The 13,085-nt window shown below is 35.6% G+C and overlaps 1 protein-coding gene and 1 long non-coding RNA gene across 5 annotated transcripts in view; one reads left to right on the top strand and one right to left on the bottom strand.

The window, feature by feature from the left end:
* LOC126820741 (delta-like protein 1) overlaps window positions 1-13,085 on the bottom strand; it is an 86,316-nt gene that overhangs the window by 7,416 nt on the left and 65,815 nt on the right. For 3 of the 4 annotated variants that reach the window (XM_050548841.2, XM_050548842.2, XM_050548844.2), the window contains 5 exons: window positions 7,082-7,264; window positions 6,597-6,893; window positions 5,598-5,658; window positions 2,585-2,842; window positions 542-602 (listed from right to left, as the gene is read on the bottom strand). In XM_050548841.2, the coding sequence (XP_050404798.1) occupies window positions 542-602; window positions 2,585-2,842; window positions 5,598-5,658; window positions 6,597-6,893; window positions 7,082-7,150 (746 nt within the window). In that variant the 5' untranslated portion in view covers window positions 7,151-7,264. Of the gene's footprint in view, window positions 1-541; window positions 603-2,584; window positions 2,843-5,597; window positions 5,659-6,596; window positions 6,894-7,081; window positions 7,265-7,384; window positions 7,534-13,085 lie in introns of those variants that run through there. The other variant, XM_050548843.2, reaches the window with a different exon arrangement.
* LOC126820806 (uncharacterized) overlaps window positions 1-13,085 on the top strand; it is a 124,026-nt gene that overhangs the window by 99,716 nt on the left and 11,225 nt on the right. The gene's annotated exons all lie outside the window — the stretch shown is intronic.

Genomic DNA, 13,085 nt, shown 5'->3' with positions numbered 1-13,085 from the left:
TACAAATTGCAAGGCCAAAAATCAACAAACTGAGTTTTTTAATCAATTTGTCACTCCATTTGAAACCAATATTAAGATATAGGATGGTCGGTTTCCACACTTTATAGTTTGTTACTAATATCGTAAACAGACTATAGTAGCATTTGTTAACATGGTACTAACATAAATAAACATACAACCATACACAAACATACACCATCTTGTTTATATATTCCTTGGGGACTGGCTAAGTCATAACAACCAATAGACATAAATAGTCAATAGTCCAATTGGAGATTTATTGCCCAATTCGTCCATTATTTACCGTTAGACGAGCAGAAATTGTTGTCGATATCCTTCAATGCTCTGATGAACCTGCCAGAATTGCAAAACAGGCGGGGTGTTGGCATGTTGATTAGCCTTCCCCTAGGATTCCAGTCTAGCAATAAATAAATACGGAAGCCTAAAGGTCAAATACGGATTGCGATGCTTTCTAGACACCAAAATATCTTAATTTTATCATGATTGGAGCAATTTGATAAATAGATGAAAAAACACTTACATGCATTCGTTCGGTTTGTCGCAATATCCGTGGTCTGGATGACAACCAGGTAAACACATTGCTGTAACCAAAAATAAAATCATTTACAATCCATGAAATAAATAATTGTAGTACATGAATTCTGACAATATGAACAGTTATTAAATGATATTTCATAATTAATACATGCCACTATTTCTCTACGTGTCAGAATTGATTAATTAGATTCCAGATAACAACTAGTAAATAAAAGCTAAACAACTACCCATACAATCTCCACGGGTAGTCCAACAAATAATCGAATAGAGTTGATAATTTTAATGAAATGTATGTTTTATTGCTTGGCAAAGTTGGATACAAATTGTTTGATTAATCCTAGTTTTATGGATGTCCAAACTTTTTAAAGTGAGCAGCTGTCATTTTTGTTTTTAGGTCGGGGTGTCTGGACAGCTGAGTATTCAATGGTCAACCAGGCATCTGCTTTCTTTGTTCATATTACATTGTATTGTCCATGGCTACATCGGAATCTGAACAGCTGCCTAAACTGACCAAAAACTCGACACATCCCAGGGGCCAATCTTTTAATTTTGGCCCACACCCCTTTTAAATTTGTTAAGGAATTTAAGAATTTCAACCAGCATTGCCTACAAGGAGGGGCTCGACTAAAACACCTGTCTGTACCCGAGTACAAATTACCCATGTATATCTCTGCTCAGGTAAATTTCAAAATATGACCTAATTTTAATTTTTCATTATTAAGCAAATGTTTTGACAGAAAAATAATGAACCACAATTTATCATAATGTCATTACTGGTATCCTATACACACATAATTTATTCTTGTCCATTTCAAATGCTACAAAAATTAGAATCTCCGGCACGATCCTGAGCACTAAAGAATGAATTTAACTTTTTGTTATGTTAATTGGTACACACACGCCACCAAACTCAAATTTAACACAAAAAGCACTTTAATACTATAGGCCTATCGATCCGAACTTTTTCCTCTCTGTATTGTGGGGCAAAAGGATCAATTTATTTCAACGTAGATGAAAAGCATGTGGTTTTTAAAAATCGAAATATTCTGTAAGGGTTTAAGGGTAGACCATGCAAGCTGTACAACACGTACCGAATTATAGATGTTCACGTATTTCAGATAAGAAGTCAGTCATGCATACCACTGACATTGTCTAAAAGAAGAGAAGTTTATGAATGATGGCGCGGAACAATAAAAGGTACTATACGATGTTACTGAAAGACACACTTGTTTTCAGGACGAATCCCGATCAAGCAAGCAGATGGCCCCGATTCGAGATGTAGACTTGTGGGAAAATATTGATGTGTGTCAAGCCTATCTTCTGAACACTTGGTGAAAACTATACCGTACATGTACGCATATTACCTGTACATACAAAGCATGTTGCCAGTATTAGATTTGATGTTTATTCGTGATTTTAGTGGTTGTATTTCTAATGTGTATGTACTAATATCAATTTTTGGGTGCGATTTCACTTCCTAAACCTCGTACAGTGGCCATTAGGTAGTATCTGCTACAGTAATTCAACTAATTAACTTGGATAGCTTACAAACTATTCTGATTGACGCCTATTATCCAAAAGTACAGAGGCCACTTCAGAGTCGTTGGTAAATCCCAAAAGAAACACTTGTAACCTACAGTTGTTACCTACGTGTGATTAACACCTTAATAATCGGCTACTATTTGGTGTTATGGCCTTGCTATACAATAAGATAGGCATCTGTTGAAAACCAATTTTCACAGATTAATGTCGTAGCAATTTAATTAACATATAAATCAGACGAAGTTAATCCAGAATAATTGGCAAACGTGTCATCTGATATGACTAATTTGTTGCGTCTTTCGCGCAATAATGACCCATAATTGTTGTAATTAAATCGAATTAAATTTGTATCCAACGAACTTTGCAAGTCTGTCCTCCATGTTTGACACATACACCAAAACAGTGACGTGTACCCCAAGCAACGCACACGTGTTTCAATAGAATTAATAAATAATGAAAATAATAATTAATAACACTAGCTTACCCTGTTCACAATACTCCCCAGTCCAGCCATCCAAACAAACTTTAGTTCCATTGACACTACAAGTATAATGCCCGAACTGGTCATCCCGAGGGCGACACATTTCAGAACACCCACTTCCATAATAATTTTTGTCACACACGATACGATAACTATATTTAATTTCCCTGTAAAGATCTTTAAGTGATAGTGAATACCAATCTTTGCTCACTTCGGCTGATCTCTGAACTGGCAAATGAGAAATCAACTCTCTAGGACTGTCTGCAAATGAAAAAATTCAGATCATTAATTTGTAATTCTAGAAAACAATTTGAACATTACAAACGACAGAATGAAAACAGAACAATTTAGAGAATGGCAAATCAATACTAGATAACAAGGCACATTGTTGTCAATATAAATTGTATGCATGGTTGTACAAGCACATTAATGCAACAGTCTAATATGAACGAATAGCTACTGACAATCTTGCAAGTAGAATTTAATGGTTACATGGATGCATTTTGTTTTATCTTAGATTGTTTTGACTGACGTGTCACTTTATTGTTATGATCCCCTCTCTCCAGTTGTTGTTTTGTGTTACCGAGTCGCTGGTTTATCAAAATTGGTAGATCTGCTATGTCGTCCAAGCTTATGATATATTACGCCATTTTATTTCTGTATTCTGCTATCAGGTTTCAACTTTCTCAGGGTTTGAGGAGATAGTAGGATGTGTCAGGTAGCTTGAAAAGCATTCACTATAAACCTAGGGGTAATTAATACCATCTCACGACGCCATTGTGAAAGAGAACGGGGAACTAACTTGGACAACACAGCCATAACTGGGTTCTTACATTAACCACCCCAACCCATGGGAAAATCCCCTTATACAGCTTTTATGGGGTCAAAGAAGGAGTAGGGGTCAGCTGTCATTGTCAACAAAGGTCTACCAACACAATGTCCGACTTAACACAGAGAAGACCTAATCAAATCCTGTAAACCAACACGTTGAGTGGCTACCTTGGACCTTAAGTTGAAATATATATTGTAGCTTAATATAAGTCATTAGGTTTAAAATTTGGTAGATAAAATGATAAGTGCTTTCCCGCGAACTGCACATTTGTATCGTCTGCTCTAGGTTAACCTCGATGTAGTGTTTTGTGAACAAAAGGAAGGTTATGTTAAGAGATAGTAGTGAGAATACATTCAGTGGCCGCACCTGTCATTTACACAGACCCGGACAATCACAACTTCTGGGTGTTTTATAGCCTTAAAATAGTTCATGTACTCTAAATACGTTGGTATTTTCGTATCTTAAATATGGAATTACTATGCACCATGTTGCGCCGCTACATTTGCTTACATGTATCAACGTGAGCATGCATTCATCATTGCTAAAATCCAGTTATCATTGAATTGTAGATTTTGAACTGATAACTGAATTAGGATCTGTTACATTTCAGATCCAAATAACACATTGTCATGTAGCAATAACACGTTGGCTATATTCTATCGACTCTATTTATAATCCAAAACGACACAGCTGTAGCCAGCAGTATAACGCATTACAATAATGAACAATCTGTAATTGCATAATTAAAATGCAATCACTAAGTGCCAAAAATACAGAGCAATGAATGGCTGTTCACTGAAAAATAACACACGTTTGTATCATGACCAATGACCTAAAACACTGAGGTGTGGCATAACGCATGCATTTCCACACTCATGATTTAAAAAAAAATCAAAATAATGTTATTAACAGTAGGACCTAAGGTTTTTTGTACGGCAGCTGGTAACGTTTCACATAGCGATTTTTTTTCTTGATTATAATTTCAATGGTTTGCTTAGACTGGCCTGGAATTTGTGGCCCGTGTTTCATAGAATCATGTTGAACGCTACTTCGCGTTATAAGGCCTACTTGCATCATTACGACACTATAACTAACCTAGCAACCGTATATTTGCATTTGTTTAATAATAAGTTAATATTCTAAACAGTCAACGATGGAAGCTACTAGAATAACTAGATAAAGCAATCTATGAACTTCATGGGAAAATTGACTTAATTGATCGTTTTCTATGAACTGTGGTGGCTATTGAAAAGAAACAGACAGGTAGAACATCCATAGCAGACAATCAGCATTGACTTAAACTAATGGCTTAATACTTGTGTCTTATGTTAGCAAAAACTCTTGGAAATTATTCGGCATGCTGGTATTCACTCTACAAGTTTGGGTCTAGCTTAAAACCAAACGAAGAAAAGTGCCATTAGTATTTGTGGCGAGGATTTTTCTCTCTCGCAAGCCTCCTACCAAGATCTATTAGAAAGAAAACGCAACGCTCTCTTTTGATGGACTAGATTGGCTAACGAACCATACTGACTAGAAGAGCGAAGTTAAGACCACAAAATAGCTAAAACAGATGGTGTACATCTGTAAATTAAAACACTGAAAACTCCACTCTGCTTCAGTCGAGTCGACGAGCAACGCATCTGTTAACTCATGTCTTGTCTCGGCTATCAGGTTTAACATATCTTCTTGCATAAGTTCATCTACTGCCTGGATTTTTTGTCTGCTGCTCTCGACTTGACTTTAAAACATATCCTTTATTGCAGAGTGTAACACAACACAGGCCTGGGTGCTGGTTATCTTAGGAACAACCTCGGCGCGTGTCGCTCTCATTAACCTTTTGAAGTTGGTTAAAACTTTTTAGAACATCTCATTGTTCATATCTCATAATTCAAGTTACAGTTGTTCTTGATAAATTACGTAAACAATGAAATAGAATTAATTAACTAGCTTTTTTTAAAAACAAAACCGTAGCGTCTTCTGAATTTAGCTGCTGCTATCAGTGGCAATAACTGAAGACCAACAGACGTGACCTCTACTCCCGTTTGAACACGTTTGTATATGACTTGTTTTGTGCCATGTAAAACAACTATTGATAAATACCAAACAGATATCATCATATATCAGTTTATGGAATGGTATACATGTAGATGCAGGCAATAAGTAATAAAACTACAATGGCCTTACCTTGTACTGGGCCATGAAGCGTGCTATCATGCCAGGCTTCAATAATTAAAGAAAATGAGCCCTGAAAGAGAAATAAAACCAGGGTGAAATGGGAGTTAAAGTTAAGCCTTGAGAATATAGCATGCTTTTACCATTGGTGTATTCTAACCTACATAATTCCCTATATACTACTATTTCTAATCAATAACATATCTGCAAATAGCATCAAAGCCAGTGTCATCTTTTTTACGTAATGTTCGTATTAACGAAGGAAAATGTTCTCGGCTAATTACCAGCATACGTGCACTAACTTGTAGACTAAGACAGAAATACCAAAAATATAGCTTTATTAACCTAAATTATAACTGCCTTGATATCGGGTTGTTCTAATTTCAAGGTAAATTCGTTGTGTTTACTATTTCAGGTATTGTAAATAAAGAGTAAAAGATATAGTTAGGTTAAATACAATTTGCATGTTTTCAATGAACACAAGCTGTTGTCAATTGTTGCTCTCTTTCATACAGAGTTTTAAAAAAAATCAATAACAGCCTATAGTCAACAAGAATACCACTTCTATAGGTATATACATATACTATATATACCTATGTGTGTATCTATATATTCCACTGTTTTATAAAGACAAAGAAGTATGCAATTATCAATTATGTATTGAATTTTCGTTATCTAAGTTTACCTTATCTATATATATTTACATACAAACACGATTTCAATATTTAATTACAGACTTATGCAAGCGATAATCATGATTTGCATTGTTTAATTGCATATCTGATGTTTGTTAATTGCATACTGTACATTGCATATATAGGTTTACCAGTATATCTTACACTAATCGATATTGTTATTAACCAACAAGGTGCAATGGTTAAAATTTGTATTCCATTACAAGAATTAGGTGCATCAGTTAAAAATAGATAAAATTGTAACAGCGAAGGATGCCAAGAGAGGATGCAAACAGGTTCACTTTCTAGTCGACAAAGAACGTAAAATGGAACTTACCGGCCATGAAAACTGGAACTTAAACTGTATAGGGTTAATAAAATCCGCAGCTAAATCCGAATCAAAATTTATAGAATTATTTCCAAGCACTTTGGTTGTTATATTTGCAAATGAACACGGTGGATTTTTTGAGATTTTAGCTTGATAGTGGGTTAAACAAACTCGAAAGAAAGTTTTGCATGTAGAACTACACACTCCGCCCGTTCGTAAACCATTGCAGCAATTTCCATCATAATTAAGTCCATGTTCATTTAGGAATGACGTTAACTTCAATTCAAACACCCCTGACGCCGTTACCTAAAACAATCAAAGCAAGCATGTTAAAATAACGTCCGAATGTACGTTAACGTAAACTACAACGTTCAAAAGAAAAACGTCATAACATTATCTGTATCACGCAAGATGAAAAACAATTCCACTTTAAATCACATTTAATTGTTAAATTAATTTGTAATTTTGTTTAAATGAATAAATATTTGACCTACCTGTGATATTAATGAAAGTATTGGTATAATCCAGAGCACGGCACTCGACGCCGCTTTCCGTGACCGCATCTTGTACGTTGTTTACTGTCTCACTGATTCTGTTATAGTCAAGTTTGGCTTCAGTCCACAAAAGCCTGTTTCGAACCAACCAGCTCAAAGCTCCACCCACTAATGATTGACAACCTGAAAGATACAATCAATACGCATGGGTAAACCGGCGTTTTCAACTAAACACGTGGGTATACTAAACAATGAGTTTTAAAGGAATTAAAATAGCAGTTTTACCAGTAAAACTTCACGAACCTTCAAAATAATTTCAAACATAAGTTATTCCTTGCATAAAATCCAAATTCTTAATATTGAGAGTAGGTTATCCACGTTTCTGTCAAAAAGGTCCGTAAAGTAAATATAGTATAACCGGCACGCGCTGCTCACGAGTATAGTAGTACATTGAATGAGGGATAATACGAGCGACTTGCCTTATGTACCGGCTCTAGTATATTTACAAAACCAATTAACGCTAGTCGCGTGCCAATCCTGATAAAGCAATTGGTCAACGTAAAACAATAGGTCTTGATGAGCGGGTCCAAGGAGGATCAACTTGATTACCGTTACTCTAACCGTCAGGTACCCGTTTTGTTCCCATTGTTTTCAGTTTCTTAAGACATCGTCTGCCGCTATCCAACTGTCGTCGGACTGTCTCGAGCACCGTTACGTCTTTTCATGAATTAAAGAATAGTATCCTCCCTCACCTTCATTGTAGATCCTAGCTAGTTACGTCCCAACACTGCTAAAAAGATATCGCGAAAATTAAATCCCTTGGGTGCGAGGTGATCACTACTAAGTCACTACATTCATCTGAACATTCCCCCCTTTACCCCACTAGTTTAAAGATCCCGTTTAAATGATAATGTATTCAAATTTGGTGAATGTCGCGTGGCCCCAATCAAAAGAGTGGTCCAAGTTTTTGTGTGTGATGAATGGGGGTCATAAAAGTTTCTTTGTGTTCTCAGCTGCCGACAGTTGATGCACCTGCCTTTCTTTTGTAGGGTACGTTTTCCTTATATGGGGTAAGGGCGCGTGCCACCATATCAACATGCACAAGACAGTGCACCTGGAACATGTTCAGTTATGTTGTCTTCAACCAAGGAGCAATTATTTTCTTTACAATGGCTGAAGGTTACCCGTCAAAATGCAACCCCATTCCATCACATGAAAGAATGAAGAAGACTTGCGAAGAAGAAGAACCCTGTCTTATACCCCTCATAGTCAATGGTGAATTTTGGCGCGCTTTTCCGTTAACCTGTACCCCTGAAGCTTTTATTAAAAGTGGTCGTATAATACCGTATATTATATTGTATACTCCACCTGTTGAAACAGATTTATCCAAGGTGAACAGACACACGACTTAATTTATATGACAAGTGCGCCATCTGCGCTCCCTAATATTAATATACACCTTTCCTAGACTTCACAACAAAAGTATATTATAAATATATTTTGTTCGTATATAATTTATTTGATTAATGGAAAGTTGCGATATGGACCAATTACACCATCTGGAATATACAGTCAAAGAAGGGTATATTTATTTCCAGGACATAAGTATAACACACCTGTATTACCTGTTTTTACGGAACAGATTGCATATACAAACATAGACCAAAACTTTATGTATATCAATAGTTGAATTATATGTTTTAAAAAAAGAAAATGAAATGTTAGCTATGTGAACTTTACAAATAGATAAGTGGCATCAGATGTTCGAAGTCAATAACTGATAGAAAGGAATCTTGGGTAATGCTAGAATTAAATAATGTAAACTTTTGACACAGGGCTCGCATACGTAAAATGTTAAATAGATAAATGGAATCGGGTGTTCCACAAAACGTTAGCACGGCACGGGCGACACTTTGAACTTGGATGTCATAAATTTGAGATAAAATGTTATGTGTTGGATACCGTTAAATCTATGGCCATTTTATTTTTCGAAACGGGTATCCAAAATATTGTTCTGCCAATCAAGGTGATAATTTATGATAATTTTATCAACACGAAACTATTACAGAATGTGCCAAAATTTCACAGATTTTATAAATTAGCTAACCAGATATCAATATAAATTAGCTGAGTTAGGAGTAAACGTGTCGTAATATAAAGATCGTCATCAAATGTTATGATTAACCTCATTAGTGTCTTAACACCATCATACAAAACATGCCCAATATTATTACATACCTACTAATATTTTTATAAGTACGCGTGAATAAGTCCATCTGCCCTCTAACCTATTATTGATTTTCAAAATATTATTACGAAAGCTTACTAAACAATTAGAGTCTTTTATGTTATAATTTGTACCTTTACAATAGATTTCTTCTCTAAATTAACAGTTAAACAATGCTTAGACTATCTTTAGTTCATTTTTGCACTCTGGATTTTTTTCAAGTAGATAGGTCGAGTGAATTGAGTCGAGGTGTTTATTTTTTCTGTGTTTTTGATAAATGAAGGACACGCTATTTGGCGGTGTTTTAAAATCATTATGTAAATAAGATACACCTGTCTTAATATCTATCCATCAATCACAAATAACCGCGAAAATATAACACGTTCATCAGTCTTTTCGCGCTAAAAATGTTTGACACCTGATTCTCAAGCTCCAGATGGTTAAAATAATCAGAATTAAGACCCATTAAAAAAAGGCTGAAGGAAGATAGAAATAACAGGTCTTTCTTCAGACCCTTTCGCTATCAGGTCCTCAAATTACTTTATCGTCATATTCACTGACACAGAACCACCCGACCATGAATTAATCACGATGTGATATCTTTGATTCAAATTTTACGTATAAGCAGATGGCCATCCAATGTCGTAACAACATCATTTTCCCGCCAAATCTCAATTTATTTGCATATAGCTGTAAGCGTGTGTGACATAGATGTGCACGCGCCGTAACACAATCGCGCTCGACATTAATCTCGTTTATGTCATCTACTCGATATTAAATCTCATAGAAATCATTTTTAATAAAACCAAAACCAATTCATGCTAGAATATGAATATTATCACCCTTGATCGGCAACTGTACCACATTTATTAAGCCTTTCTTCTCATGTAAGGAACAGTCTTTGTTAGTTTTTTCTCTCCTTTTTTATTATCAGTTTGGATTGACAAAATGTTTAGCGTTGTTTATCATATTTCAGTCAAGCATTAAAAGGGAGTCATAGATTTATCTTAAATATAATAAGAATATGGACTGTATATTAAAAAAACTGAAAAGAAGCCACAATACGTGTACTGTGGTTACTTTATTTTTTTTTTATGTAGCGACAATTGTATATTATACGTTTGTAAGAAATAAACCCCCTTTTGGCGCGCGACAACATTGGGTCGCGTGTTCGCTGTCATTCCAGTACACTGACGACCTTATTCACCGCAAGATAGGAAAATATAAACCAATGAGCGAAGAGATTTTTGTGTAACGGACCTATCGAGAGCGAGGGTATGGGTTATCGGTAGCTGGTAGAATGACCATCTGCTTGTGTTGACAGGGGCGCCGTGAGGTGGCCTTCAGCAACAATAAAACAAACGGTATAAGGGTATCCACCTGTCGTTTCAACCGTTCCAATCACGACCCAAGAAACAGGTTGGTGATACAAAACCAACTGATACCCCTGGGCTCGAAACTTTACGGTATTAAAAACTTTATAGTCTGCTCGTCGCGTGGAGCGGCAAACTTCAAAGCTTAAATGACTTGAGATACCTTTAAGTAATTTACTATCGGCCATCAAGTGTTCTAGCGACCCGAGTACTTTTACCAACGACAGGTGGGGACGCCCCTTCACCGTTACCCGCCGCCAAAATTCCCATACAACAAAAGCATCTGATTATGATTTGTAAAATTGTTTTGATGTAGTCCATATGGCCCGGCAATTGAATAAATGAACTTAATTTCACATTAGTTGTAACAAAGAAATGCAAACAAGTGTATGATTGAACCCAACAGTACAAATGGATGCCTATGAATACGGCAAATGTTTCTGTAGAAAGAACTTCAAAGTTTGTGCATGTATAAACTGAATTTACACAATTTGTATTAAAGAGTTTATAATATTGATAGTGCTCTCCACGTGTTCGGGATTGACTGTTAATCCATCATGTTCATTATTTGATCAGAAACGAATATGATGGATCACCTGATTTGCCGCGCTGAAAAAAAACGCAAATATGAATCTCTTAATGTCTTCATTTATTTTCTTTAACAAAACCCCCCCAAAAAACATAATTGCCTCGTCATCAATGTAGGAAACAGGTGAAACTGAATGCATTTTAAATAATGAAGGCATGTTGCCCTCCTCAAAATTTAAAGTTGATTAAGACACACAGTTGAGATTCTATAGAATAAAAAGTCATATCGGAGATGATCAAAACGAAATATTTTACAGGTGACATCCAAGTTGTAGTTTAAAACGCGTTAAGACATTTGACCCACTTGAATTATTCAGATTTTCTATTTGAAAGAGAAATCTGGAATGTCGTAACCCGTCCATAAAATCACTGTAATCTTATCGATTGATTTTAAGATTCATTAACCACAATTAATAGAAATCATGATATTGTGTAACTATCTTGTTTTTCGGCCCAATAGCTTTTTATGGCCCATCTGTCGCTGAAGCAGGTATTTGACGTAACAGTGTACAGAAGATAACGACATTGTATTGAAGAGATCGTCTGATAAAACACTCCAGGGCAGATGGCGATGGAGAAGACTACCCCCCATACATTGTCCCATTTCTTTGACCGGGAGGGGTGTAAGGTATTAGGCGATCAAAAGGAATAATTTAGGTGAATGTCGTCCGCCAAATGTCGAAGAAATCTTAAGATAGGACAGAAGGAAGGTTTTAACACGACCACATGTTGTAGAATAGGACCATTAACCGTTTAACGACATCAATACCATTACTAAGGAAATTGGTTCGTGTATCGGAATGAAAGGAACCTGTTGCTCACTTGTCGCTTGTTAATTTTCCAACCGTAATTGATGGCTCATTTTATTTTAATTGTTGCAATTGATGTTAATGAGATAACGCGGTGCTTTGAAGTTTCGAATGGACTGGTTGCTTCATTTTTGTCGCAGGTCGAAAGATCGTGTAAGGCCATTTCATTATCGTTATTATATGTCAATCACGGATTTGTCACGTAATCAGACATGGGAGCGACTAGGAAAATTCCGTCTCCCAGTTTAAATTTAAAACACAAACATCAATCAACGTTTAATCTTGTATAATTGATCAAATAAATCGGATCGGCGAAGACGGCGAGACGGAATTTGTAACGACTGACGGCAGTTATTATTCATGTTTATCGCAATGGATTAACGGGATTGGGGATATAAGGTCAATACTGATCAGAAGACGTGGTTTATTAATCTTTACTTTAATCCACTTAAGTTGTATACTATTTGTATAATTAGTGCTAAATGTAACGGTTAATCAAAGAGATTTTATATGTTATTTTAAACCTTTGTCTATGTCTAGAGCAATCTATCTGTTTTTGACACTGTCTGGTCATCCCGAAGAACATAATTATCATTATTATCATTAAGATCACTAAGATCAAGTGATCTACTCAATATCGAAAACATTGAGATATAAACAATTCACTCATCTATTCTGAATAATTTGAAACCATTTTGCTTGTTTCTTTGCATTCCGTCGAGATGAATTTCTGAAGAACTAGAGTCTTATTGGACGTATTACGATCAATGGTGAAAAACAATATCCATGACAATAAAAATGGGTTAGAAAAGTACATTTTAATTCATTTATATTATATCAGATTGATTCACGTGAAATATGGCTCCATCGCTCCAGTTCAACAACTTCTGATCTTACTTCTGAATAATATATTTGATTCTAAATGATCAAAGCTTTTAGTTTGGGTACGGTGCACAGATGGTATTCAAGAAAAAAGTTCTTGCCTATTGTAAGTTTCAACAGCAATC

The sequence above is a fragment of the Patella vulgata genome, chromosome 5 (assembly GCF_932274485.2).
Source record: "Patella vulgata chromosome 5, xgPatVulg1.2, whole genome shotgun sequence".
NCBI lineage: Eukaryota > Metazoa > Mollusca > Gastropoda > Patellidae > Patella > Patella vulgata.
This window is presented reverse-complemented; position numbering and strand designations above follow the sequence as displayed.